Source organism: Zootoca vivipara, chromosome 1 (genome assembly GCF_965207765.1).
Source record: "Zootoca vivipara chromosome 1, rZooViv2.hap1.1, whole genome shotgun sequence".
NCBI lineage: Eukaryota > Metazoa > Chordata > Lepidosauria > Squamata > Lacertidae > Zootoca > Zootoca vivipara.
In genome coordinates, this window is record NC_142582.1 from 93,300,385 (window position 1) to 93,327,266 (window position 26,882).

General features: G+C 44.3%; 1 protein-coding gene across 2 annotated transcripts in view; it reads right to left on the reverse strand.

Moving 5' to 3' along the window:
• Positions 1-614: 614 nt before the first annotated feature.
• The window catches only part of SPINT1 (serine peptidase inhibitor, Kunitz type 1), a 32,644-nt gene continuing 6,376 nt past the window's right edge, over positions 615-26,882 (reverse strand). Inside the window, exons 2-10 of one of the 2 annotated variants that reach the window (XM_035111415.3) lie at positions 14,576-14,727; positions 10,070-10,205; positions 9,702-9,872; positions 8,666-8,692; positions 7,689-7,814; positions 4,924-4,974; positions 3,383-3,553; positions 2,290-2,346; positions 615-1,014 (exon numbers count right to left, since the gene is read on the reverse strand). In XM_035111415.3, the coding sequence (XP_034967306.1) occupies positions 806-1,014; positions 2,290-2,346; positions 3,383-3,553; positions 4,924-4,974; positions 7,689-7,814; positions 8,666-8,692; positions 9,702-9,872; positions 10,070-10,205; positions 14,576-14,727 (1,100 nt within the window). In that variant the 3' untranslated portion in view covers positions 615-805. The remainder of the gene's footprint in view (positions 1,015-2,289; positions 2,347-3,382; positions 3,554-4,923; positions 4,975-7,688; positions 7,815-8,665; positions 8,693-9,701; positions 9,873-10,069; positions 10,206-14,575; positions 14,728-26,882) is intronic. The other variant, XM_035111424.3, reaches the window with a different exon arrangement.

Consider the following 26,882-nt stretch of genomic DNA (forward strand, 5'->3'; position numbering starts at 1 on the left):
GGCAACCTTGGGAGGTAGGAACAGATGGGAAAATGTCAAGGAGAATGAATGCAGACCCTGATTGTCAGTCATTTAGGAACAATTCAGCTGCACTTCTTAATATGTTCAAATTATGTTTAAAACTTATGGTCATACTATATATTTTATGTTACGTGCACTGCATCATGCCTAGTGATTAACATGCAACAAGGGCTGCAATATATTTGGGAAGAGGCCAGATTCACTCCAGCGGTGTATCAAGCTTCTTTTTGATATCATCTTGCGAGAAAGTCCGCCATGTGCAACCCTGAGCTCACAATGATCAAGTATGAGAACCTGCTCAAGACTCTCAGAAGTACCATGAGGTTTGAACTACTTAGAGACCCTTTGCACAGAGAGGGTGGCTCTAAGATGGCAGGACTTGCAAGAGAAACAAGGAGGAACTAGGGAGAAGTTCCATCACACACACACACGAAATGTAGATTTGAGCAGGTTTGTGAAGGGATGAAATCCACACCAAAAATCAAACCACGACTCCTTCAAATAGGTACAGTAAGCCCTCAGTGACAGCTTCCTCTGACAGCAACAGTGAGCCACTGTTGTCATTACAAAAGGGGGTGGGGGTGGGATACTGTCCTTCCTCTTCCTCAGAAGCTGTCACATAGTCAGAACAATGGCTAGGGGCAGTAAGATGGCTGGAATTTGACAGTCTAAGGAAGGAAGCATGGAGGAAGAGGGACATCCTTCAGCCACAGGCTTTTGTTTCAGAAGTATCATCAGTCAAGCAACTGTCCCACTCCCAGAAGTGGAAGGCAGCTCTTCCGGATCAAATAGGCTTCGTAGTACTGTTGTAGACGAGGTGCTCGGTGTCCTCGGTGGTGGAGAGCACAGAGGAGAGAGTGGAGTTGGCGGCAGTAGCTGGCTGGCGCCGCCGTCGGTAAGTCTTTCTGTTCTTCAGGAAAATGTAGCCAAGGATTGCCAACACTATCATTATGCATACGCCCAGGAGTACGGCAATGGCCGCTTCGAAAGAACCTATGAGAGATTTGAGGGGAGTGGGGAAGAATCAGGTTAACCAAAGCTGCTATTTGGGCTTTAACAAGCATTAAGGAGGAGGCGTTTTTAACGTATTTACAGTAAAGGTTGGAGCAGCCCAAGATTTGAGGTACCCCTGGTTATTTTGCTGCTTGCCATTCCACACTCAAAATGGCACCTGTTCTCTTCTTGCGGTGTTCATCCAGTGAACCGCTTCTGACTTGGGTAGGTGTCCTAGGCTGAATGCACAGATCTTGAGATTTACTCACTTTTAATGTGGGGTGCCTAGCCATCTCAAAAACAATAAGCAAAAGGTGATCATGGGTCTCTTCCAAGAGCCCTCTGCAACAAGGACTTCCTGACAGAAGTACCATGTGGTGCGATTCCCTCACCAAGGTATGTAACATGCAGATACCCGGAGCCGCAGAATCCCAAGGTACTGTCTATTTCAGTGTATAACACGCCCGCATGTATAAGACAACCCCTATTTTTTTGGACCACAAAAAAAAAAATTGGGGGGAGAGTGCCCAGAGTTGTTGAGCTTGGGGGGGGGAGCAACCACACCTCACCACTGCCATAAATAACCCGCCCAATTGCCACAGCCAGTCATCAGCAGGCCTTGCTGCAGCAACCAATCACACACCCAATCGCTCCTGCTGGCTGCTGCTACCAATCCCCCGCCCTCCGCCCTCTGTGTTTAAGACACACAATTTTTGCCTATTACTTCTAAGGAAAAAATATTGTCTTATACATGGAAAAATATGGTGTGTGTGTGCAGACTTGCAGACCTGCTACAATCCTATACATACTTACAACAGATCAGTCCCATTGAACTCAACAGGACTCAACTCTGAGTAGACGTGCCTATGATAGCATGTCAAATACATGTTATTTCTAGAACAGTCGCTTGAAAAAACTTTTAAATTTCACTGGAGTGATTTGTAGTCATAAGCTGTGTGACTAATTGTAAGCCGCTTGGGTCTCCTGTTTGAGTAAGTGGCATATACTTTTTGCTAACTAAAAACATAAATTACTTTTATGAAACAATGCAGTGGATGAATATGTAACAGACATAAGCGACGGTGACATGTTTCTAAAGGCAACAAATTACGCGTCATCACTTTCTTTGTATAGAAGTATCAGGATTCTTCCCAGTTATCATATTTCCTAAAATACATGGCAGCTTACAGCCAAAGCAAAAGAGACAGACAGCAGAGACTGAGGAGCAAAGAAATAAGTGTGCTAATAGAGCATTGTAGAGTTCAGTTTACATACTTAAACCCGCCTGCCGGGCCTCATAGGTGCTCCACCTCTGGCCAATCAGATCTTCCTCTGTGGAGGAGAGAAAGACAGGGTTGTACAATGATGCTTGGAATAATGGCAGGTGCTCTTTCATTGAGGCAGTTTCATACAGTGCACTTTTAATATTAAAACTTTCCCTTTAAGTCATATCACATTTTCACCCCCAACAGTTAAATCATATGTTTTTTATTTTTATTTTACTTCTTAGATTTATATACCACCCTTCGCTGCTTTCCAACAGCTAGATTAACAACTAAAAAAGAAAAAAGAAACCGAGGCGGAGGAGAGAGTGTGGGAGGTAAAAGAAGATGGTGACAATGAAATAGGCTTATGAGGCCAACAGTTCTTTTGGGGATGCAAGGATACTCACAGGCGATGATCATGCAATAAGACAGACTTTATGGCTTATTGTGGTATATTTATTTTATGGTTTATTAAAATTTTATACTGTCCTTCATCCAAAGATTACAGGAAGGAGTGGCTGATTGCTCCCACTTTGCTTCTCTCCCCTGGTGCAAGTGGAATAAACAAACTAGGAAGCTGCATTTCTGTTACAGCTGAACCAGGGATCGGGGTTAAATGCTTCCTACCAAGCCATGATTGGGAGGCCAGCAACAAACCAGGTTCTTCCCGGGACCAGAATCAGCACTTGCTGCCAGCCAGCAGTCTATTACTGAGCTGGATGAACCACTGCCCTGGCTTAGTCTAAGACAGCTTCTCACAAGAATACAGAAATGCTACGTTGGGTCAAATCAAGAGCATTTAAGCATTCTGTCTTTTAATAGCAACCAGATAGATGCCACAGAGAAGTTCAGAAGCAGGTCATGATAAGCACCATTATTTGTTAGTTCCCAGCATCTAGTGCTGAGAGAGGTATAAATATGTCAACCTCTGGCTGCTAAACACCAATCTGTTAAACCTTCCATGCTAGTACAGAAGGGTCTATGACTCCATGTTCTGCTCATCTCTGGTCTGCATGGTGCCAAGAGTTTACTCAAAAAACATTTACTAAGGAAAAGATGCCCCACATCTCCTGCCCACATCTTTAGGTCCTCTTTCTACTTACTTGTGACACCTTTGCAAGATTTCATACACACTTCCTCCTCCTCAAAATTATTCTTGTTGCCTTCACAGCCTCCATAGGTGAAGCGACGGCATTTCTGAGCAAACGGGTTGTAATACCAGCGAGGTATGCTATCGTCACATCTTCCAGTATCTGGCATATCCACACAGTGACCTGCCAACAAATATTATTTAAATGGTTTCGTATCAGGACATTAGTTAATACCTGATCATTTGATGAGAATTGTTTAAATTGGCCTACTGCTTTCTTAGCGCAACTGCCTTTAAAAACTGACTTTCCCCATAGCCGCTTGTTGCTTTACTTTATTTCTGTTTTTTGACAACTGCCCTCCAAGTATTAAGCTATAAATCTCATCATGGCTGACAGTTGGCCACGCTAGCTGGGGCCGATGTGTGTTGCAGTAATGTAACAACATCTGGAGGGCACTAGGCTGGGCAAGGATGTCCCAGGTATTTGAGGATAAAAAACAAAACAAACTCGTTCAGTGAATGATTCACATTTATGGAATCCTTACCTCACATTGTTAAAAGTTACAATTACATTTTTGCAAAAGTTTCATTGTTTCGCAGTAACCAAGAGTTGTAGTCAACTAAGTCCTGAATTATGGTGCTGGAGGAGACTCTTGAGAGTCCCATGAACTGCAAGAAGATCAAACCTATCCATTCTGAAGGAAATCAGCCCTGAGTGCTCACTGGAAGGACAGATCGTGAAGCTGAGGCTCCAATACTTTGGCCACCTCATGAGAAGAGAAGACTCCCTGGAAAAGACCCTGATGTTGGGAAAGATTGAGGGCACAAGGAGAAGGGGACGACAGAGGACGAGATGGTTGGACAGTGTTCTCGAAGCTACGAACATGAGTTTGATTGACCAAACTGCAGGAGGCAGTGGAAGACAGGAGTGCCTGGCGTGCTCTGGTCCATGGGGTCACGAAGAGTTGGACACGACTAAACAACTAAACAACAACAACAAGTCCTGCTCAGTGTTAGATCTATTGAAATTAATGAGCCTAAATTAGTCATGACCATTAATTTCAATGGGTCTATGCTGGGCAGAACTAGCATTGGACAAAACATGGGTGCGGTGATACTTTATGTGCCAGAATAAATTTGTTACTCTTTAAGGTGCCATACAATTTTTGCTGGTTTTTCAAACCAGTTGAAGATTAAGATATATTTTTGTTGTTTGAATAAAAATTAGTGCATTTAAAATACTTGAACACTACTTGACCAGTGAACTGACCACATTTTCTTTGACTGGGAAAATGCCCAACCTTAGTGTTCATCAAAATGATGCATATACTAAGGAGCTGAGAAGTGCTACTGTTCCTTTGCAGGAAAGCCTTTGATACAGTTTATTCTTTTAATTTGAGCAAGGTAACTGCAATCCATCTCCAGTTCTTCTGGAACAGTCACCCTTTCCAACCTCAATTACACTTGGAGAAATGCAAATTTAAGTAATCAAATTGGTTATTAGCACATTCATCCAAAGTAGAGCCCACTCACAGGCATTTGTGATATACTTACTTTGGCTGGTGGTAACATTGATATCACGTAATCTATTGAACCCTTGAACATCTGCAAGAAACACAAAAGGGGAGGGGATGGTTCACATAATGGTTCTTTTGGTGTGATGATGACAGTGCAAAGAATCAGCACAAAAGTCAGAAACTCCCTGACCTCTTATACAAGTAGTTTCTGCCTGTCGTTTTGTTAGTAGTTATCTGACCTTCCCCATTCACCTCATTTGTTTCTGTTATCAATTTTAGACATACAGTACTAGACCAGGCACCCCCAAACTTCGGTCCTCCAGATGTTTTGGACTACAATTCCCATCTTCCCCGACCACTTGTCCTGTTAGCTAGGAATCATGGGAGATGTAGGCCAAAACATCTGGAGGGCTGCAGTTTGGGGGTGCCTGTACTAGACAGTAATAAGTAGACCTGTATGTATGGCATACTTTAAAAACAAAACACCACAATAACATTTTTGCATTTATTTAACCAAAAAGCAAGAAAAGCTGAAATAAAACTAATTCTGGGAAATGGAACAGATTTGGATGTTCTCATTTTGCAAAATGTATCTGGCAATTTGTAAAGTATTAAAAAACCTGTTGGCTGGAAGATTTCCTCTCTGGTTTCTGAGATTTTAGTAGATGTTGCCCACATACTTTTCAAGGGCAACTGCGAGTGCTGTTGCTTCTGTAGCCCAAACAGCACCACCCACAAGAGGGAGGTATCAGCAGGCTTGGGGGGAAACCCAAGGTTTGCAAGACATTGGGGTGTGTACATGTGTAAAGGTAAAGGTAAAGGGACCCCTGACCATTAGGTCCAGTTATGACCGACTCTGGGGTTGCAGCGCTCATCTCGCGTTATTGGCCGAGGGAGCCGGCATGCAGCTTCCAGGTCATGTGGCCAGCATGACAAAGCCGAGAATATAGAAAACTGGAGCACAGGAAAGCTGGATGGAATGGCTGGAATCCTGAACAGTGGTCTCTACACCAGTGTTTCCCAACCTTGTGCCTCCAGCTGTTTTCGGACTACAATTCCCTGACCACTGGTCTTGCTAGCTAGGGATGATGGGAGTTGTAGTCCCAAAATATCTGGAGGCACAAGGTTGGGAAACACTGCTCTACACAGCAACATTTTGCTTTAGTTCCCCCCTACCCCCAATTTAATGAACAAGAAATAAAAAATCAGTGAAAGCTGGTATTATTCTTATATTTGTTAGTTGCCCTTTATCACCTAAAAAATACAAGAAATAAAAACACCCCCACCTCCAAATGCAAAACATGTTCTCAATAAGCCGCATTTTGCAGTCCTGTGAAATTTCAATGGGCAATTTGAGCAGAAATAAAAACAAGAGCAACGGGGACATTAGCAAAGGGAAATACAGGACATTGCCATTAAAAGCTAGTTCACACATGCCAGCTGGCTGCTTCTAGTGCGCGCACACATGCACACTAGCTCATCATAAAATCAATCCAAATACAGAGTCCTGCGGTACAACATCAGTACGAACAAGGCAATACACTGATACAATCAGTAGTCTGCAATGATGCCGGCGATTGGAAAGGTTGGAAATATATTGATGGTGCCTCTGTATTCAGTCCTGTTTGCTTATATTTCTCCACACAAGATCAATAAGAGAGAGAGAGGGGAGGGTTCATGTAAAAGTGTGTGGCAAAGAGAGAAATGCCTGATTTGCATGAGTGAACCAGTCCTATGCATTTTTAGATTTCAGAGGGGGCTGGGAAATCTGTCTGGGACTGATTAAAACGAAATAAGGCAATGACCCATCTTTGGTGATGAAAGAGAGGGAGAGAGAAGACTACCATCCTGCCCTTTTTAGCTTCAGTTCTGTGAACTTGTGGAAACGGTTCTAGCAGAAGAGATACTAGAAATGGGCGATATTGCTAGACAAGAGGGCATAGCCTTCGTGAAACCATGGATGTTCCTGGGGGAGCAGATCTATCAGGTTACACCAGCTCCTTATCTCGTGGAAATCCACTATGTGGAATACCGTAGACTCCTCACTGCGGCCAGATTGAACACCCTCAAATCTGTGGCATTATGGGGAAGGTACAGGGGAGTTCCATACAACCAGAGAACTTGCCATTGTGCCTTGGGAGAGGTAGAGTCCACCGAACATATCCTGAGTTGAACCTTTCTATGTAGATTTAAGGCAATATCTCATAGCCCCATGCCTATCTCAGCTCAGCTCTCTATCCAGAGAAAGTCAGGTTGTATATTTGTTAGATAATCCCACTGGGAAAACAGCTGTCTTGGTGGCCAAATTTCTCTTCCTAGCTCTCAAGCGTCGTAAGATCAAAATCGACTGCATTGATGTGGGTTTATCTGTATAGCTTTTATTAGTGCTGCCCATGTTTTATTTTAGAGCTTTTCTTCAGATGTCTTAGATGTTTTAAACTTGTACTGAGAAATGTATATTTTCTGACTGACGGTCGAATAAAGAATAATGATGATGATGACGACGACTAGATTTGATAATAGTTTCAGTGATCTGTCCCAAAATTGTACAATCACAAAAAATGAGAAGAGAATATGACTTCCTCTCCTAGGGTGGGGAGAGAAAAGGACAATGTTTGCCATCAGAAGGTGGCTGCTTCCACCTGCCATGCCCCACTCTCAGGTATCTCTCTAATGGAGGAAGATGTTTTTCAAGGCACTTTATTCCTTTCCCTGGAGATGCCAAGGCCTATGCCTGGGTTCTGATGCATGCATGGTTTGATTATGCCCATTCTTAAAGACGTCACAGCGACATCTACTTACACGAATCACATAACTTCTCGTCTGACCCATCTGAACAATCTGCAGTTTCATCACATTCCAGGAAGCTGTCAATACAGCAGCCATCGTCACATTTGAAAGAGTAGGGCAGGCAGTTTTCATTGCACACTATAGGGGAAATATAAACCAGACCTTTTGGTTCTCAGCAAAGACAGTGCCCCCTTCCGGACGGCGACATTTGCTTCAGATCAATCATCCTTAGGCAGAGCAGGACTAAAGATTGTGCCAGCGAGAGCAGTAAAGACAAGAGCTTCGCCATGCCAAGAAACTAAGCGACCTCTTTGCAACGCTGCAAGCACAGAGCACAAGTCACCAGTATTTGCCATTGAGCCTCAAGTCAGTGAGAAAGTAAGAAAGGGTGGAGTCATGAGATACACAGGCAGAACCCGCAAAGCCAAACCTTGGCTGAAGGAGAGAGCACAAAAGTGTTGCAATGTGCTGTGCCGGGCCGAGGTTTGACTTAAAGTATTGTCAAAATCTGGGCTCGTGGTTAAGTTCTCTCCTCGCTAACCATGAACTGTAACCAAGGTGTATTATTGCTCACAGCTCATGGTTAGTGAGGAGAGAACTTAACTCAGGGACAGACTGTGGTTTTTCAAATTTCAGCGACGTCCTGTGCAAGGACAAATTTCAGCAGCCCCAGCTTGTCTCTCGCCTTCCTTTCTGCTCAATTTATGACGTCGTAGTTGCGGCGCTCTGTGGCGCCCCCTAGCACCAGCACCCATTACAGCAGAACCAGTCCCGCGGCCCTAAATCCACCTCTGCTTAACTGCGAGCCCAGCTTCAGGCAGAATGTTAAGCCAATCATTGGCTCAGCTTAGTATAGCACGGCAACAGAAAGCACCAGAGAAAAGCAGAGTGGCTGCAGGTTCCACTCTGGGAATCGGCACATGTGGGCCATCTCCTAAGCCAAGACTTGGCTTAGTGTTCTGGACAAACCAGGCCACTGAAATGCCTACCTGGCTCATTTCGCTTTTCAACAGCACCTAGACAGAAAGACAGAAAGAAAGAGATTAGGAGGAGGAGAGATTGCTGTTTTTCATTCATCTAAAAATTCAGACAAAACAATAATACTTTATCTGTTAAAACACACACACCCCTTTTAAATGCTGGCATGCACACAATTCCTTTCCAGTTACAACTGGTTTATTGATGTGGTTTCCCCAACAACAAACTTCTAGAATTAGTGAAACAGCTGTCACTCCTTCCTGATTCCAAAACCTAGCTAGCTTTTAGCCAAGTACAAAATGTCACAGGTTACAGAGACTCAGTGAACTGACTGTATTTAAAGCTATTAAGATTCAGCTCTGCCAATGCCAGGGGGGAGAAGTATGGGAGAGAACATGGCTTGTGTGTTGCAAGACTCAGCATTCTGAGGTTACGTCCTGAAAGGATGGTGCAGGCAGTTTGACCACAAAAATTGAAGGTGAATTTCCCCAAGGAAGTGATTTACGGGGAGCTGGCTTCAGGTACCAGGCCTGTTGGCAGACCAACTCTGTGTTATTGGCCTCTACAGCCATAGCAGGCATTGTAACTCTCCAGCAGTTTGACTTTACCCCCCGATGGCACACTCTTCCATTGTCTCTCGAGACAGACGGATGCCAACAATGTTCAATTTTTAACTGAATGCATTTCTCGCATGCGATGATGAGCTCTGACTAGAGAGATGCGGAAAACCCCATGTTGCTTGCCTAGAATAGCAGGTCCTCATCAATCTTTAAAATAAATGCTTTGCAGGAACCGCCACAATTTATGATCAGTTCAGCGTTAAAGATGTTGGAACAAGTCCCAGGCTAATTATTGCTTCCAAATTTATGGAGATCAAAAAACAGCCCCTCAAAAAGCCTGAGCACATCACATCGAGACTTGGTAGACAGGTTCTTCCTCCACACCTTCAAAAATTAATTCTCAGCGGCATCTGTCAAATGACAAATGTTTTCTCACTTGAATCTCTGAAATCCAGAAAGGAGGGATTTTTGCGAAGGACAGACCAACCTTGGACATTCTTGCAGGCAAGTTTACATTCTTCTTCTCGTATGTAATTGTTCTTGTTGGGTTTGCAACCCCCAAAGGTGAATTCCTGACACTGCTGCGTTTCTGGATTGTAGTACCAGCGAGGAAAGCTAGCCCGGCAACGTCCCACCTTATAAGGCGCCAAGCAGTGCTCTAGAAGAAACACACACAGTAAGTCTCAGAGAAGACACTGGTCAGAAAGCACGAGTTAGGTTTAGGTTTCGCTTATTCCCCTGATCTTACAATATTACTAGTTGGAAGGTCCCAGCAAGTGTGTCCCCAAGACTAGTATCAGCCAGGGTTCCAGTTCTAGACTCTACCTTTGAAAGGTACAGCCAGCAATGACCCACCTACAGTCTGCTCAGCATTCAGCACGGTGACGGTGATGTTAGTAGAGCCCTTCTGTTCAGAAGTATCTGTCACAGTCAGCTGGAAGATGTAAGTCCCTTCTTGCAGGTTGGTGAGCACCACATGATCTGTCTCTTTCTGAAGATGCAAAATGTAAAGAAGGGAGGTGATTTCAGAAGGCATGATAACATAAGCTCTAGCACAGGGGTCAGCAAACTTTTTCAGAAGGGGGCCGGTCCACTGTCCCTCAGACCTTGTGGGGGGCCGGACTATATTTTGGAAAAAAAATATGAATGAATTCCTATGCCCCACAAATAACCCAGAGATGCATTTTAAATAGAAGGACACATTCTACTCATGTAAAAACATGCTGATTCCCGGACCGTCCATGGGCCGGATTTAGAAGGCGATTGGGCCACATCCGGCCCCCGGGCCTTAGTTTGGGGACCCCTGCAAGTCTAGCAGGAGCTTCAGCATTCTCTCATCTTGGTTCAAGAAATGTAATGGTGGTGGTTGTTTTTCAGAGTTGCCACAGAACTTCACCTAAAGCAGGCACCCCCAAACTTGGCCTTCCAGCTGTTTGGGGACTACAACTCCCATCATCCCTAGCTAACAGAACCAGTGGTCAGGGATGTTGGGAGTTGTAGTCCCAAAACAGCTGGAGGGCTGAGTTTGGGGGTGCCTGACCTAAAGTCAGGATGGAGAAGTTGTCCACCACTACCACACCAGTGCTGCTGGACTACAACTCCAATCATCCCTGGTTAATGGCCATGTTCTGAAAATGACGGGAGCTGGAGTCCAGCATCCTCTCGAGATGCCACAGGTTCCACAGCCATGACCTAAAGCATCAAGGCAAATTGGGAGGTTCCCTACTCTGGCAAACCACTGCAGGAATTTTGCAGGACGTTTTTCAATGTCCATACACTGATACACTGAGAGCCAAGGACAATTGGGACTGCCTCACAGGACATTTCAAACAATGGATCCCAGCACTGGAAATGTTTTAGTAGACCAGTCTTGCAGGAAGACCACAACAAAATGTTACAGAACATACAGTACTATTAGGATAACTGAGATAGTTGTAATAAAGCCTTTGAAAAAGTCACAAGGACCTCCAATCAAAGCTGTCCCTTCCTGATGACATCAACTAGAAGGACCAAAGACTAACTCTTTCTACTACAAAGAGTAGAAGGAAGCCATGTTGGCTGCAAGAAAAAATCTGAAAGCCATATTAGGGCAATTCCTTTATTACTCCAACCAAAATGCCACACACTGATACAGTGAGTATAAGGAGAAAGAGACAGAACTTTGTAAAAGCTATTTGTACAGAGATGGAGCATCTGCCATTATGTGTTTTTCCCTCCTAGGAAGAAAGGCCACACTTGCCAGACATAGACACTTGGAACATCAGCCATCGTTTTCCTCTGCTGCCTCCCCATCCCTCAACTTTCTTTTTAAAAACAACAACAATGTAACCTGATGAAGAGTCCAAGGCAACCTTGGAAAAGCTTTTCAAAATTGTGTTTAGAAGCCATACATTGGTTTTGAAAAAACACACACACCAAGCCTTAAACACTGCAAGATATGAACACAGACTCAGATACAGTGGTACCTCAGGTTAAGAACTTAATTCGATCTGGAGGTCCGTTCTTAACCTTTAGCTAATGGGGCCTCCCGCTGCCGCTATTGCACAATTTCTGTTCTCATCCTGAAGCAAAGTTCTTAACCCGAGGTACTATTTCTGGGTTAGTGGAGTCTGTAACCTGAAGAGTCTGTAACCTGAAGCGTCTGTAACCTGAGGTACCACTGTACCATGATGGCACTGTAACCTGGCACCTCGCATTTGTCCAACATAAAATGAGTGCTTTATATTCACTCGTGCGTCATAAAGTAGACAATGTAACAATTTATGGGGCAGGTAGATGGCATGGCATTATACAACAATTTAGAGCAGGAAGCAAAGGCATTGGGCATAATAAGGTTGCCAGACTAGTCCCACAAGCTAGAATTTGTTCAGGCACTGATACCAACACTACATTTGACCTCAGGTGACCCACAAGGGAAGCTGCCACCCTCTATTCTGGAATCAAGTTTCTCCCTTTCCCATCTCCCATCATCTCCCCTAAAGGAGAAAACTCAATTTCCTTGTTCTGTTTGAAATCTACATCTTCTTGTTTTGTTTGAATCCATTTTTGTAGCTAACCCTCCATTTTCCTGGAAGCTTGTGGCCTAGCAAAACTGTGAAATCTCACTATCCCTGCCTAGCTTAAAAAACAACAACACACACACACCATTTTTAGATTGGAAGTGTGAAAAACCTGTACCTTGGTACACTGAAAGAATGCACCATTAATCTCTGAAGACAAGTACTATAAGCAATGATTGAAGGAGGTTGGCTTGGTGGAACGACTGACTAAATTTAATCCTGAAGTCAGTAGAAGAATGAAAATATTAATCATGAATAAATAAAAGAGGATTGCTAGTGGACAGCTAACGAACAGAATAATTAGTCAAAGGTTAATAACGAAAGACATAGCAAAATAGCTATACGTAATTACATATTTTAATGAGAAGGCTGGGAGGGCTATTCAAAGGAGCGAAAGGATTCCCAATTGGTTTAGAGTGATGAAAGTGGGTTATAGGAAATTTATTGCAATCATATCATTGGCTAATAGTAATCATGTGTGTAATACAGAAGTGTATAAAAGCTCTATGCAATTATACTATGTGACAGTCCTTCACTGATTTTTCATGAAGGCTGCCCCTGCATATGCTTGTACCACATAAAGGCCTAGTTTCACTTGAAGCCTGTTTTTTGAATGGCATTTTTCTTGGGACACCCCCCCCCCCAAGCCACAGACCCGTCCCTTTCCTTCAAAGCAGTAGTGATTTGTCCCTGTGACTGGTCCTGTGGCTATTGTATACCTCCCCGCCAGTGGAAGGTACTTACAGTGCCCACGACGGGCAAGTGATGCTGTCAGGCCCCCCAGTTTCCCCCATGGGGTGGCAATTCTTGGATCGAAGCCCACCTCAAATGCTACCACCTGCCATGTCTCAAAGTCAGCTTGAACACCACTGCGTTCTATGATTGAGGAGCATGAGGATATTCACCCAGTCACAATCCCCAAGACTCTCCCTTGCCCTGGGAAAAGGTAGTTCGCTGCCCATCTCCTTGGGCCAGAAAAGGCAGATGATCTGACCCAGCACTCGTACAGTAGTGGCAAAGGACCAGCCTCTTGTTTTTGAACTCATTAAAGATTGCTGAAAGGCAGAATGTCAAACTGCTGGAGCCTTGCCTCCCCTGCAGTCATTACTGGAATCTGCCTAAACTGGATTTACTTACTCAGTAGCAAGCAAGGGATTGAATGTAGCAGACATCTAGAATATGCGAACTCAGGACAGGTTCAAGCTTTGAACTGAGGCATGCCTTACATAATCAAACTTACATTAAGTACAGTTTACAGATCTGGCTTTCAGGCAGTCTCCTAATCCAGACACTGACCAGGCTCAGACCTGCTTTGATTTTACGTATAATGTATAATGTAATTTTCTGGGATTAATAGTACTGAATGCTAAACTCATTGTCTTTCATCTTTGCGCAAAGTTCAACAATTAAATATATATAAAAATGCATTCCTGCCAACCTAGCAGTTCGAAAGCACCTCAAAGTGCAAGTAGATAAATAGGAACCGCTACAGCGGGAAGGTAAACGGCGTTTCCATGTGTTGCTCTGGTTTGTCAGAAGCGGCTTTGTCATGCTGGCCACATGACCTGGAAGCTATACGCCGGCTCCCTCGGCCAATAATGCGAGATGAGCGCGCAACCCCAGAGTCGGTCACGACTGGACCTAATGGTCAGGGGTCCCTTTACCTTAAAAATGCATTAACCCATCTAGTAAGGATTTCAAGGATATAAAAAGGTCATTTATTTAGTAGGAGGGGAAAGCAAAGGTGTTAGAGGGAGACGGGAGTAAATGAATATCAGATGCAAAGCTGATGGCTATTCTCACAGAGCTTGTTTCTTTGCATAACATCTCCAGTAATTTGCTTAAAGAAAGGAGGCGTATGCTGAGTAACAACTTAATTGAACCATACTGCTGACATCATGACAAAATGATTCACTGGCTCAATTCAGATGATCATATGTTGACTTAATAAGCCAAGACATAAACCACCTTTTTGCCACAGCATGCAGCCCCTTTGCTCCTCTCTTAATAGGGAATCCCTTAATCAACCATAGTTTCCGTTTCATCCGTACCAAGAAACTATGATTAACTATGGCCTAACCATAGTTTCTTGGTTCGAATGAAATGAAAAACAATCTTTACAAAGAGATTCCCTTGTTTAATCATGGCTGACACAGAGGAAGGAGAGAAGGGGTTTCATGTGAAGGCAGTTCATTCTGTCTCAGCTTATTAAGCAGAGATATGATCACCTGAATGCTGATAAGTGTAGAATGGCAAAGCTATTGTGGAAGCAAACCTAAGCCAAACATTTGGCCTTCCTTACCTCCATCACCAGAGAGTCATCACCAGAGAGAAGTGTCCATTCATAATTCACAATACCAATGTCATCAAAACTTTCTGAACCCCTCAGCGTCACCGGCTCGTTAGGCTGCACTTTCATCTCCATCCATGCACGGGCCACAGGTGGCCGATCATCTAACAAGGGGGAGAAACAACAACATTTTTATGTATTAATTCAAAATATATCTTGCCAATCTACATACAGCACCATGTGCAACTAACCAATAATAATATAAACTGAATAAAACCATTTTTAAAAATTAAAAAAAGCAAAAGGATTAACAAAAGACGATAGAATGCTTGGATCCAACTCTGAAAAATGAAGGGAACAAACACATAATAATAATAATAATAATAATAATAATAATAATAATAATAATAATAATAATAATTTATTATTTATACCCCGCCCATCTGGCCGGGTTCCCCCAGCCACTCTGGGTGGCTTCCACCAAAATACGGTATTAAAATACAGAAATCCATCAAACATTAAAAGCTTCCCTAAACAGGGCTGCCTTGAGATGCCTTCTAAAGGTCTGGTAATTGTTATTCTCTTTGACCTCTGGTGGGAGGGCATTCTACAGGGTGGGCGCCACTACTGAGAAGGCCCTCTGCCTGGTTCCCTGTAACTTGGCTTCTCGTAGCGAGGGAACCGCCAGAAGGCCCTCGGCGCTGGACCTCAGTGTCCGGGCAGAACGATGGGGGAGGAGACGCTCCTTCAGGTATACTGGACCGAGGCCGTTTAGGGCTTTAAAGGTCAGCACCAACACTCTGAATTGTGCTCGGAAACGTACTGGGAGCCAATGTAGGTCTTTCAGGACCGGTGTTATGTGGTCTCGGCGGCCGCTCCCAGTCACCAGTCTAGCTGCCGCATTCTGGGTTAGTTGTAGTTTCCGGGTCACCTTCAAAGGTAGCCCCACGGAGAGCGCATTGCAGTAGTCCAAGCGAGAGATAACTAGAGCATGCACCACTCTGGCGAGACAGTCCGCGGGCAGGTAGGGAATCAGCCTGCGTACCAGATGGAGCTGATAAACAGCTGCCCTGGACACAGAATTGACCTGCGCCTCCATGGACAGCTGTAAGTCCAAAATGACTCCCAGGCTGAGCACCTGGTCCTTCAGGGGCACAGTTACCCCATTCAGGACCAGAGAGTCCTCCACGCCTGCCCGCCTCCTATCCCCCAAGAACAGTACTTCTGTCTTGTCGGGATTCAACCTCAATCTGTTAGCCTCCATCCATCCTACAACCGCCTCCAACCACTCACACAGGACCTTCACCGCCTTCACTGGTTCTGATTTGAAAGAGAGGTAGAGGTGGGTATCATCTGCCTACTGATGGACACCCAGCCCAAACCCCCTGATGATCTCTCCCAGCGGCTGCATGTAGATGTTAAAAAGCATGGGGGAGAGGACAGAACCCTGAGGCACCCCACAAGTGAGAGCCCAGGGGTCTGAACACTCATCCCCCAACACCACTTTCTGAACACGGCCCAGGAGGAAGGAGCGGAACCACATGACTAAGATGACATGACAGCTACAAATGCACCCTGCAACCTGGAGATTTAAAAAAAATGGATGTCCAAGGACAGATATCGCTGGTGGTTAAAATGCTACATTAGCAGTTTGGTGTTTTTTTTTTTAAAAAAAGACATTTTTTCAAAGTGGTAGAAGTAGCTTTAAGGACAGTAAGGGATGAGGTCAAGTAGCACTTTTGTAGCGTATTGTTGGCTCAATGGCTGTTGGCGCCATCTTGTCTACTTCCTTGCCTGTGCCCATTCTTATATGCAAACAGAAGAACAAACAGGGGAAGCTCATCCAGCAGGGCAAGTGGAGCACTGCCACAATAACCTCAGTCTGCCTTTATCCAGCCCTCACCTGCCTGTCTTCTTACTTTGTAAAGCCCATTGAGGGTCTTTTTTGTCCTCCTTCCTCTCACTGTTGCCACTGTAGATGAGGGCAAAACCAGAATCCAACAGCTCTACGTCTCATTGGTTCTGGCTCCACCTGTCACTGGTGGCCATCCAACCTCGACTTAAAAACCTCCAGTGAAAGAGTGGTATTACTACTTGATCCTACTAACTCAACCAACAGGCCCTTGAGACAGTTGCCGAAGAAGCCTGACACCTGATCTTTTACCCCTGAAAGTTCACTCCAGCTTTCCTATCCAATTCATCTTTAGCAATAAGGGCAGTTCATCTGGAGGGAAAGGGCCAAAGCTAGTAAGCTGCAGGCAAAGACATTTGGCGTCAAATGGAAATGTACTGGGAAGTTTCCAGTGACCTTAAACTAGACTGGAGAGCAGCCAGTTATTCCAGATTTTTCTACCAGCTACCTAAACGCCATTACAGAAAGTGGCCGGAACAGCAAGACTTTTTAACAACAGGCAAAGACCAGCATATCCTCAGGACACACCCAAAGGATTGCAATAGGTTATACCCACACAAACACACTGTTCCCATCATTTCCCCAAGGTCGTTTCCCCCCACGGGTCGCAAATGCTTAGGAAACCAGCAGTGGCTCTCCAAGATCTCAGGTAGTTAAAGGTTTTTCATAGCTTCTGCTACCTGACACTGATTCTATGATTCTATGATTCTTTTAACTGGAGATGCAAGGAACTGCATGGATAGAGGAGAACCTGCATGGGGTCTCCTTCTAAAACACAGGAATTGCTTCCATATAATCCTCTGCTAAGCCAATGGAAGAAAACCTCTCCATTTTATAGCAGGGGATTCTGATGCACCCCACCCCCCACCCCGACCCCATCCTGTTTCAACAACAATATGCATGATGCTGAACAGGTGCACTGTGGGTGTGCATTCAGACTAATGATAGATAGATAGATAGATAGATAGAGATCAGACAGATGTCTCAGATGTTTTCAAATTAGAGCAAATATTACTTAATAAATGAATAGCCCCCTGAGTATGTTTATTATGCAACCTCTTTTCCCCTGAAACTCATTAGATCAGTTTCTCCATGACGACAGGCTCTTCTCATGTCACAAAGGGCATAGCTGCCAAGTTTTCCCTTTTCTCGCGAGGAAGCCTATTCAGCATAATGGAATTTCCCTTAAAAAAAGGGATAACTTGGCAGCTATGCACAAAGGGAGACAATCTAACATAAAGGTGCTTTACACAGAGGTTCAAACAACGTAAGAATCTGGAAGATCAATTATAAAACTCCCCAGCATTTTTCTCCATGTATTTCCTTTACCCCATGAAAAGCAATAGGGGTGGGGCGTTGATCACAAAAATAGCCTGCAGGGAAATGATAACTACCTCCTTCCGCAGTGACATATATATTTATATATTACACAGCATTTAAACATAAAACATCCCTTACAAAATAGAAATAGCACATAAAAAATTAAAAAATTACACTCTGAAAGTATTTCTATATACTGTATCAAGTTTATTTTTATTTATAAAAGCATTACTATACCACTTGATGTACCCCCCACACATACACACAGGACCACAAAGCCCCTTCATGAATATCAAAAACAGTTACAGTGGGCCTATTTAGGCATTAATTGGTTATTTACATGATTTTGTTTGTTTGCTACTATGTTATATATATTTTGTGTGTGTTTTTATACTGCCTCACCTCAAATTACTTATTTGTGAAAATCAACCTGCATGATGCAAGATGTGTTATGAAATAAGGCGATCGTTAGCTCCCTACAGATCACAGATGACCCAGGCCCTTTTAATACTCCAGGCAGTATGGTTAGGATCACATCAAAGTCCCCATAGGTTTTTGCTAAGATATCACCATGACAAGTGCACTTACTTGCCATTTGATTGCATAAACTGTATGTCTCACAGTGAAGTACTCCTTCCAGAAACATCCCAGAAAGGTTATCATTGCTCCAGGGAGTAAAAAGGTAAAGGGACCCCTGATCTTTAGGCCCAGTCGTGGACGACTCTGGGGTTGCGGCGCTCATCTCGCTTTACTGGCCGAGGGAGCCAGCGTACAGCTTCCAGGTCATGTGGCCAGCATGATTTGTTCTCTTAGAATGGCTATGGTACCCACCTGAGACATGTTAGAACCTAGTTCCAGTGATTTACGGCTGGAAAAAAAAGCCCTGCTAATCTCCACACTAAAACCAGGGCTAGAAAATATATCTATCCAAGCTCTAGATAGCTTGTGTGCTTAAGCAATTGTTGCCTGATGTGGGATGTGATGGTGAGATCTTGTCTCTTTCAGAGCACCACTGGTACATGGCCAGATTGGAAGCCATCATTCATTTGTATCACTGACATTTTATGCCTCTGTAGTTCATGCACATTGCACATAGTTGCTCTGGGCGAGGTTTTGGGAATTGAACCTGGGTCATTTTCATTTATTGTAGCACTTCAACCTTCCTCCAAGGTGTTTAAAATAAAATAAAAATTCTTGCACTATTAACAGCACCTGGACTCCAAAGAACACAGGCAGCAACCAAAGGCCCTTCAGCTTAAATCCTCAACTGCACCTTGCCCTGACCCCAGGAATAAGGTGATCTGTTGTGCCAACTCTACCTAGGCCAGGAGGCTGCTCAGGCCAAGCAATTAAAACAGGAAATCTGCTTTTGTTTTCAAATATCTTGAAGGTTCTTTCCTTTTATTGAAATCTGGAAAAATTAAAGATCCGTACCAGATTATTTTTTATCAAGACTAAAACACTAATCTAAATAAAAACGCAGAGCAGAAACAGAAGAAAAAGATGGATGGGGTAAAAGAAAAAGAGGGAAATAGAAAGAAATAGAAAAGAGAACTTCTGATTCTTTATCTCTCAGCTATATCGAGAGAATTGTTCAACACATGCACTCCAACACAACACTCAACAAATCCACCTTTTATAAACCAACATTATCTTCAATCCTCAAACCCAGATATCCTAAGCACAGTACTGTACATTTTCTTTTTCATGCAAAAAACCTATAGAAAGCTTCCAATCTTCAGTAAATGTTGACAAGGGTTTTTCTCTGATTAAACATGTCAATTTCACTATCTCAGCTAAGTCCAGTAATTCTAACAACCATTCCTCCACTGTAGGCAATGATGGATTTTTCCTTCTTTGTGCATGTAAAAGTCTCGATGCTGTGATCAAATACTGAAATAAAGTTCCACAGACTTTTTCTAATCATATACAGTATCCGTAAGTCTCAGTAGGCTTGGGAGAAACTCTAGGTTTGCAGAAGTACCACAAAAATAAAAAATAAAAAGAATCAACCCAGACCATGGCATAACCCCCAAAGCACCTAAGGATGAGGATGCTTAGTGCCCATTAAATGCTTGCTGTCTGATTGTTGGAGGGGTGGGGGGTGGGAAACTGGGAGGGGAAGAGGGAATGGGGAAAAGGGAATTCTGACCAGGAAGGAGGACTCCTGTAGGCCTCATTTGCAGCTCAGAGTTTCAAAACTCTGCAAGCCCTGCTTCACATTGTATTGTGTTGCAGCCATCTCTGGAATCTGCCTCAACAGGACTTGCCTACTTTATTCCAGACAAAGGATTTCACTCAAGGTACACATGAAGAAAAACAAACAAAACACATACCAATAACATTCCTATTTGAAAAGAGAAGAGAGATTCTAAAGGTGAGTCTGGTCTTTAAGAGATTAAAGCATTCAAGCCTGAGCCATTCACCTTTATAGAGAAAGACAACAAGCACACACAAACAGACACACACAAAAATACACTTGGATCGACCTGGAACTCCTCCCCCCCCCCAACACAGAAATTAAATTAACTAAAGGACGTATTTGTACTACAAGCTTAGATCAAGATTTTGGTAGTTGTATAAGTCCAAGGAGGAGTGTGTGGAGTCAATCAGTGGAAATAATAAATGTTATTAGGACCAGTTTATGTACAAAACACAAAGCAGTTGTTGCTTTTGTAGCAAGAATCAGTTCCATGAAAGAGCCCTGGTTTGATCCCAGAACTATAATTCCCAAGGTTGTGTTGGGGAAAGGATCCAAAACAGACTGGGTAAAATCTGTAGCCAAGACACCACTGGCAAACCCCTTTACAGACGAGAACCAGCTTGGTTTTTCCTCTGAGATGCAGCAACATTCTGAAGTCTCTGGCTTTTCCAGTTCTGCTATCCAAGATCCTTTTAGCTGGAGATTCAAACTGGGCCTTCTGCATCAGCATGTACTCTGCCCCTGGAGATGCAGCCTCTTTCAGCCCAGGAGTTTCAGCAAAGTCTTTCTCATGACCTGCATTATACAAAAACAAACTTCGCCTCGATATATAATCCTGGTCTAACTTCCTTTATCTGAGAACTTTGACTCAAGTAAAGCATTTGCCTATCATAAGCTGAGATCAAAGTTCAGCATCATGAAACTGTCCAGTTGTTCTTTCTTTCTTTAGCACTGTATACATGACAAATACCTTCCGACTCTAAGCACTGCAACTCTGTTTAGTCTGTACCACTTTGGATTTTCAGGGGTTTCATTTCCCTTGTTTTTAAGGCAAACAGTATCACATTCTCTTCAGCAAATCCAAAGAAATTCAGCGGCCACGTGACACTGAATTTTTTCGACTGCTGTGAAAGCGATGTTGGCCAGTATGAGTTTTGTGCCATCGCAATGAGTGGCTTTAAGCTTTCCTGCAAAAACACTGGCAAAGGTACCAGAACACTTCATATTAATTTAAAGCAGCAGCCAACTATGTCACGGTGAGTGTTAGGGCTGGGCGACAGCAGCTTTTCAGCATCACAGTATATCACCAGCCAAACATCGTGGTCTGACGATATACCGCAATGTTGAACAAGCCAAGCTGCATTGGCTGCAAGGCACTGGGTGAAATTGCTGCAGCTCTCACCGTGGGAGCTGAGGTGGTTTCACCCTGGTGCCTAGTGGGCAGGGACAAGGCAGCTTGTTTGTACAGCTCAGCTGGGGCTCAGGAAGGCTTCCCACGCCCAGCTGAGCCATCCCTGGTGCTCCCCCAGCTTGCGGATGAGCGGGGAGAGTAGCTGGGATCCCTTGCCTGGAGCCAGTGCCAGGCTGGGGGATCCTGAGGGGAGCAGCACCACACACTCCTCAGCTGAGCAGTTAAAACAGGGGTCAGCAAACCTTTTCTGCAGGGGGCCGGTCCACTGTCCCTCAGACCTTGTGGGGGGCCAGACTGTATTTTGAAAAGAAAAAAAATGAACGAATTCCTATGCCCCACAAATAACCCAGAGTGCATTTTAAATAAAAGGACACATTCTACTCATGTAAAAACACCAGACAGGCCCCACAAATAACCCAGAGATGCATTTTAAATAAAAGGACACATTCTACTCATGTGAAAACTTGCTGATTCCCGGACTGTCCGCAGGCCGGATTTAGAAGGCGATTGGGCCGCATCCGGCCCCCGGGCCTTAGTTTGGGGACCCTGAGTTAAAAGATAGAATCATAGTTGGAAGAGACCACAAGGGCCATCCAGTCGAACCCCCTGCCAAGCAGGAAACACCATCAGAGCTTTCTTGACATATGGCTGTCAAGCCTCCACTTAAAGACCTCCAAAGAAGGAGACTCCACCACACTCCTTGGCAGCAAATTCCACTGGTGGGCTGTAGTGGGTTGTATTGACGGTTCGCCGATGTAGCTTTTTTCTCCCTCTGTACAGTATGAGGGTACAGCAGGGGTCAGCAACCTAAGGCGGGGTCGTTTAACCAGCCCATGGACCAGCTCGGTCGGCTCCCGTGCGCTGCGCTAAACCGGCGCGGAGCAGAGCGGGAACTGCCTTCTGTGACGCTGGCCGCCTTCCTATTGGCTGCAGGAAGCTCCTGCAGCCAATAGGAAGCTGTGCATGCCTCCTCCGCTGGAAGGAGCGCCGGAAATAGCATTTGTGCATGCGTGCGCGCGCACACTACGGCCCACCACAGCGTCTGCAGGACCGTGAATCGGCACAATCCACAAAAACTTTGCCAACACTCGCTAGAGGAAGTCGCCAGCAGAGGGACTCAAGAGTGGTGGCGGTTTCACCAGCGATATACTGCTGAGTGAAGCCGACATCATGGTCTGCTCCTCATACTGGTCCTGGGCTATATATTGATATATCGCCCAGGCCTAGTGAGTGTTGCTAAATCAAAATTAAATCCAGACCAATCCAGGATTCACACTTTTGTCCAGCACTTGCTACTAAAGGGTGCAAGCAATCAAAAGGAAATTCTTTGTCCCACCATTTATTCTGCTGGCAAATGTGATGGGGCCAAAGTATTTTACAACAACCCTGCAAGGTAGGTCAGGCTGGATGGCAAAGTCTGTTGGGAAAACAAACTGCAAATTGCTGGGCTCCACTGCAAAAGCACCTACTTGGGAAGGAAATCCCCATCTCTCTCAACAACAGCCACTTCCCTGCATGCAAGTGCCTAGGATCAAAGTCCAAAAGTCACCAGCAGTTGCTTCTGGGATGCTGACAGTTCTGGAGACACTTCTGCCCACCCTATAAGCTGAAAAACTGGAGGCAGGCTGTGTTTGCAAGTATTTCGCAGTATTAGGAGAAGGTGCTGTTCTAAACATAGGCAAAAGTTTGAGGAGGTTATTATTCCACTCCCACTGAACTGGTTTGCCTGGACCCAGAATGAACCTATGAAGTCATAGTTTAAATAGCAGGCTCTAGATTGTTGCCAGTAAACATCTTTGGGTCCTGCCCTTTCACATAAGGAAAACACAGGATTCCCATTTTATGGAGAAAATAGAACGAGCACAAGAAGTTGTTCTCAGAGCACAGCAGCATCACTCAAGAGTCAAACAGCAGGCACCCAAGAACACAGTTTATGATGAACAGCATTAGTCCTTAATTCCTAGCAGCCAAAACAATTCTTAACCAAAACAATTCTTAACAGCCAAAACAAGTAGCAAGAGCTGAGGGGGCGCCAGAATTGTTCAAGAATTACAAACAAGGAGAAGAGTCTTTGGCACATTATTCCATCTAAAGATTCCAGACAAAATGCTTTTCTTTCTATTCTTGCTCAGCTTCAGCACAATCATGTATCATCTTCTTTTGACTATGTATTTTTTTTAAGTGGTCAAAAACAAATACTCAAATACCCATCTGATCCTAAAAGCAGTTTTCTCATTTGAGCAGAAAGTGTTTAGGCACATAGAATCATAGGTTTGCAGAGTTGGAAGAGACTCTGAAGATCATCTAGTCCAACCCTCTACAATGCAGGAATATACAGTTGTCTCATACGGGGATCGAACCTGCAACCTTGCCATTATCAGCACCATGCTCTAACTAACAACTGAGCTAATGCCTCCCCCCCCTTTTTTTCCCCACACCAGAGCTGTTTTTGCACACTTGAGCGTACCAGGTATATTCCCTTTTTATTCTGGCATATAAAATCTTATGTGTGCTGATCAAAGGAATCATCATAGATCTTTCACCTGCATCACAAGGGAGGGAAGAAGGCTAATCTCAGTGAAGGAAGCAAATCTATTTCAGTAGGGAAGGGGAGCCTATGGGCTTTCCAGCTGTTGTTGGATTCCAACTCCCATCAATCCCAGCCAGAGTGGTGATGGGAGTTCTAGTCCAACAACCTCTGGAGGGGCCACAGGCTCCTCACTCTGTTCTGCGGGATGGAACAGAGCTTCTACAGAAATTAACAGGCCACCCATGTGAGCTGAGGCACTCCATGCACAGATCAAGCTTGGGCTGTTGAATAAGGAAGAGCATGGCAATGTTACGTTGCAACCTCAGTTGTGATTGCTGTGGTTGCATCTGACAGCTAACAAATAAAAACTAGTTACAGGTAGGTAGCCGTGTTGGTCTGACGTAGTCGAAACAAAATGAAACTTAGTAGGTCTCTAAAGTGCTGCTGGAAGGATTTTTGTTTGTTTGTTTCAAATAAAAACTAATGTGACCATATTGGCAGTTCTGGGTGAGCTGATCATCACAAGGCTGTACAAGAAGGTGAAGGTTGACACCATAGCTGGGCAAGGCTCTGGAGAAATCATACTGGAATTATACTGGATATACCAGTTGGGGCATTTGGCCTACAGGATGACAAAGAGGAAGTAGCATGGCATCCTTATTCTGACGTTATAGAATTTGCCCATTATTACAGTACCCTTAATGTTTCGCCAGACTAACACTTTGGGAAGTGGCATGTACCAATTCTTAGAAATTATCTCTAAGGTACTCTTTAGGGCTCCAAATGTTTTGCAGTCACGATCAGATTTATCCTAGCAGCAGCCCTGTTCCCATTTTATTGATGGGGAACTGAGGATGCAAGAAAGGAACCCTGCCCCGGTGCATTTCTGAAGTCAGCTCCCACAGGTCTAAGTCCAACCCAATGATCCACCAGCACAGAGGAGAGGACCTGTGGCCCTCCAGATGTTGAACACCAGCCTCCATCAGCAGTAGGAGCAGCCAACATGGCCAATGGTCATGGATTATGACTACTGCAGTCCAGCAGCATCTAGAGGGCTACAGGTTTCCATCCCTACTCTAGGAGCACAGTACCATCTGGAGAACACATAAAAACAGAGAATCCTAGGGTTGGAAGGGACCCAAGCGTCATCTAATCCAACCCCCTGCAATACAGCAATCTCTTGGCCAACTTGGGGCTTGAACCCATGACTCTGGGATTAAGAGTCTCGTGCTCTACTGACTGACCTATCCTTCAGGTCATGCTTGATTTCTGTTCTCTAGCCTCCTCCATTACCCATGCAGCTTATTTACTACTGCAATTCTGACCGCTATACCGTATTGCTCTTTGGACCAATAACGCACACATTACTTATGCACTGCATGAGACATGCTGCAGAGGTGCAAAGCTGCTAAACACTGTTTCTCAAACTGGGGTCTCCAGCTGTTGTTGGACTACAACTCCCATCATCCTTGACCACTAGCTAGGGATTATGGGAGTTGGAAACTATGGAGACCCAAGTTTGAGTAACACTGTGCTAAACTGTACTATTTGAACAGCCAACTCTCCTACATTTTTGATGTCCCCTCTCCCTTTCTGACTCTACATATTCCTTCACATTTACCTTCACAATAACCTAAACACATCCAGGGAAAAAGCTTGGAGAACTGATCAAGTGGGGTGGACAACATGTATATCTGACCTTTTGCTCTTGAGACTGCAAGCAGGGTTCATTACGACCGGGATGCCCCTCTACACATTCTCGGCGGTCTCTGTTCCTTACTCTTTGGGTGGGGTCATATCCATTGCCTAAGTCAGACAATCACACAGCCTTGCCTGCCAAAACCAAGTTTTAATGATATGCACAGACTGGAGGCAAACTTCTGTGTTTTGTCTCTTACATTCCCTCCAACGCAGCAGAAGTCTCAGGCAGGTCATGGAGAGAAAGTGACGTAAACGGCAAAGTATCTGCCAGGTAGGTAAGCCACCTCACTGCTCAGGGGCTTTGTTAATCTGGTCTCCTAGAAACACACCTACAGTAACCTCACTCTTCCTGGGCACCCAACGGAAATGATGCACTCACTTGTCCTGTTCAAACAAGCCTTCCATTCTCCACGGGATTCCCCACCTCCTGACCTAGTTCATATGTCATAGCTACAGAATACATTCGTTTTCTGGCTCAGATCCCACCACCATTCCTTGCCAGCTGCGTCAATTGTATTTCATTTTCAAATATCTCAGTCCCACAAATCAGCCCCCAGCAATCATAAACATGCAGAGATTTTTAAAGCCACAAAAACAAAGCAGGAACGAAGCAAATTAAAGCTGGAGTAGACAAAGGAATAAGTGTTTTGCTTATCTCCAAAAGCCCATCTGGATAGAATTTACAATCCTGGGCCAAAATGAAGAACAGGCACCAAGCAAACCTTCCCAGAAAGGCATTTCATAACCTGGAAACACCAGCAAGCATCTATGATAGTCATTCAGAGAAGGCGCCTCAGAATGTGACCTCAACACAAGGGGAAGTTTATACAGGAGAAAGCCAAATTGGTATTACTGTGTACAGTCTCCAACCCTTTCAATTTTTGTGAGCTAGTTTATTGTTCACCAATCTTCTCATCTCCTGGCTTGAAACAGTTTCTCAGTTCCCTTATAATAATTGGATGGTGGAGGTTAAGCTTCAGTGAGACACACACAGAGCCCCCACTAACAGATAAAGCATTAAATTTGCTTTGGTTACTATTGAGAAATCCTGCAGCAATTTTGAACAGGGAAATGTGTAATGAGTACAGGGCAAATTGCTCTCACAGCCTTCGAAACCATCCATGCCCATGTATTTGCCATTCCTAGCATAAAGTATAGAAAGTAGGAAACTAGTGTTTTCATATACTGTATATATATCATCCACTACAACAGCTACATTAAAAAAAATGTCATGGATTGTTT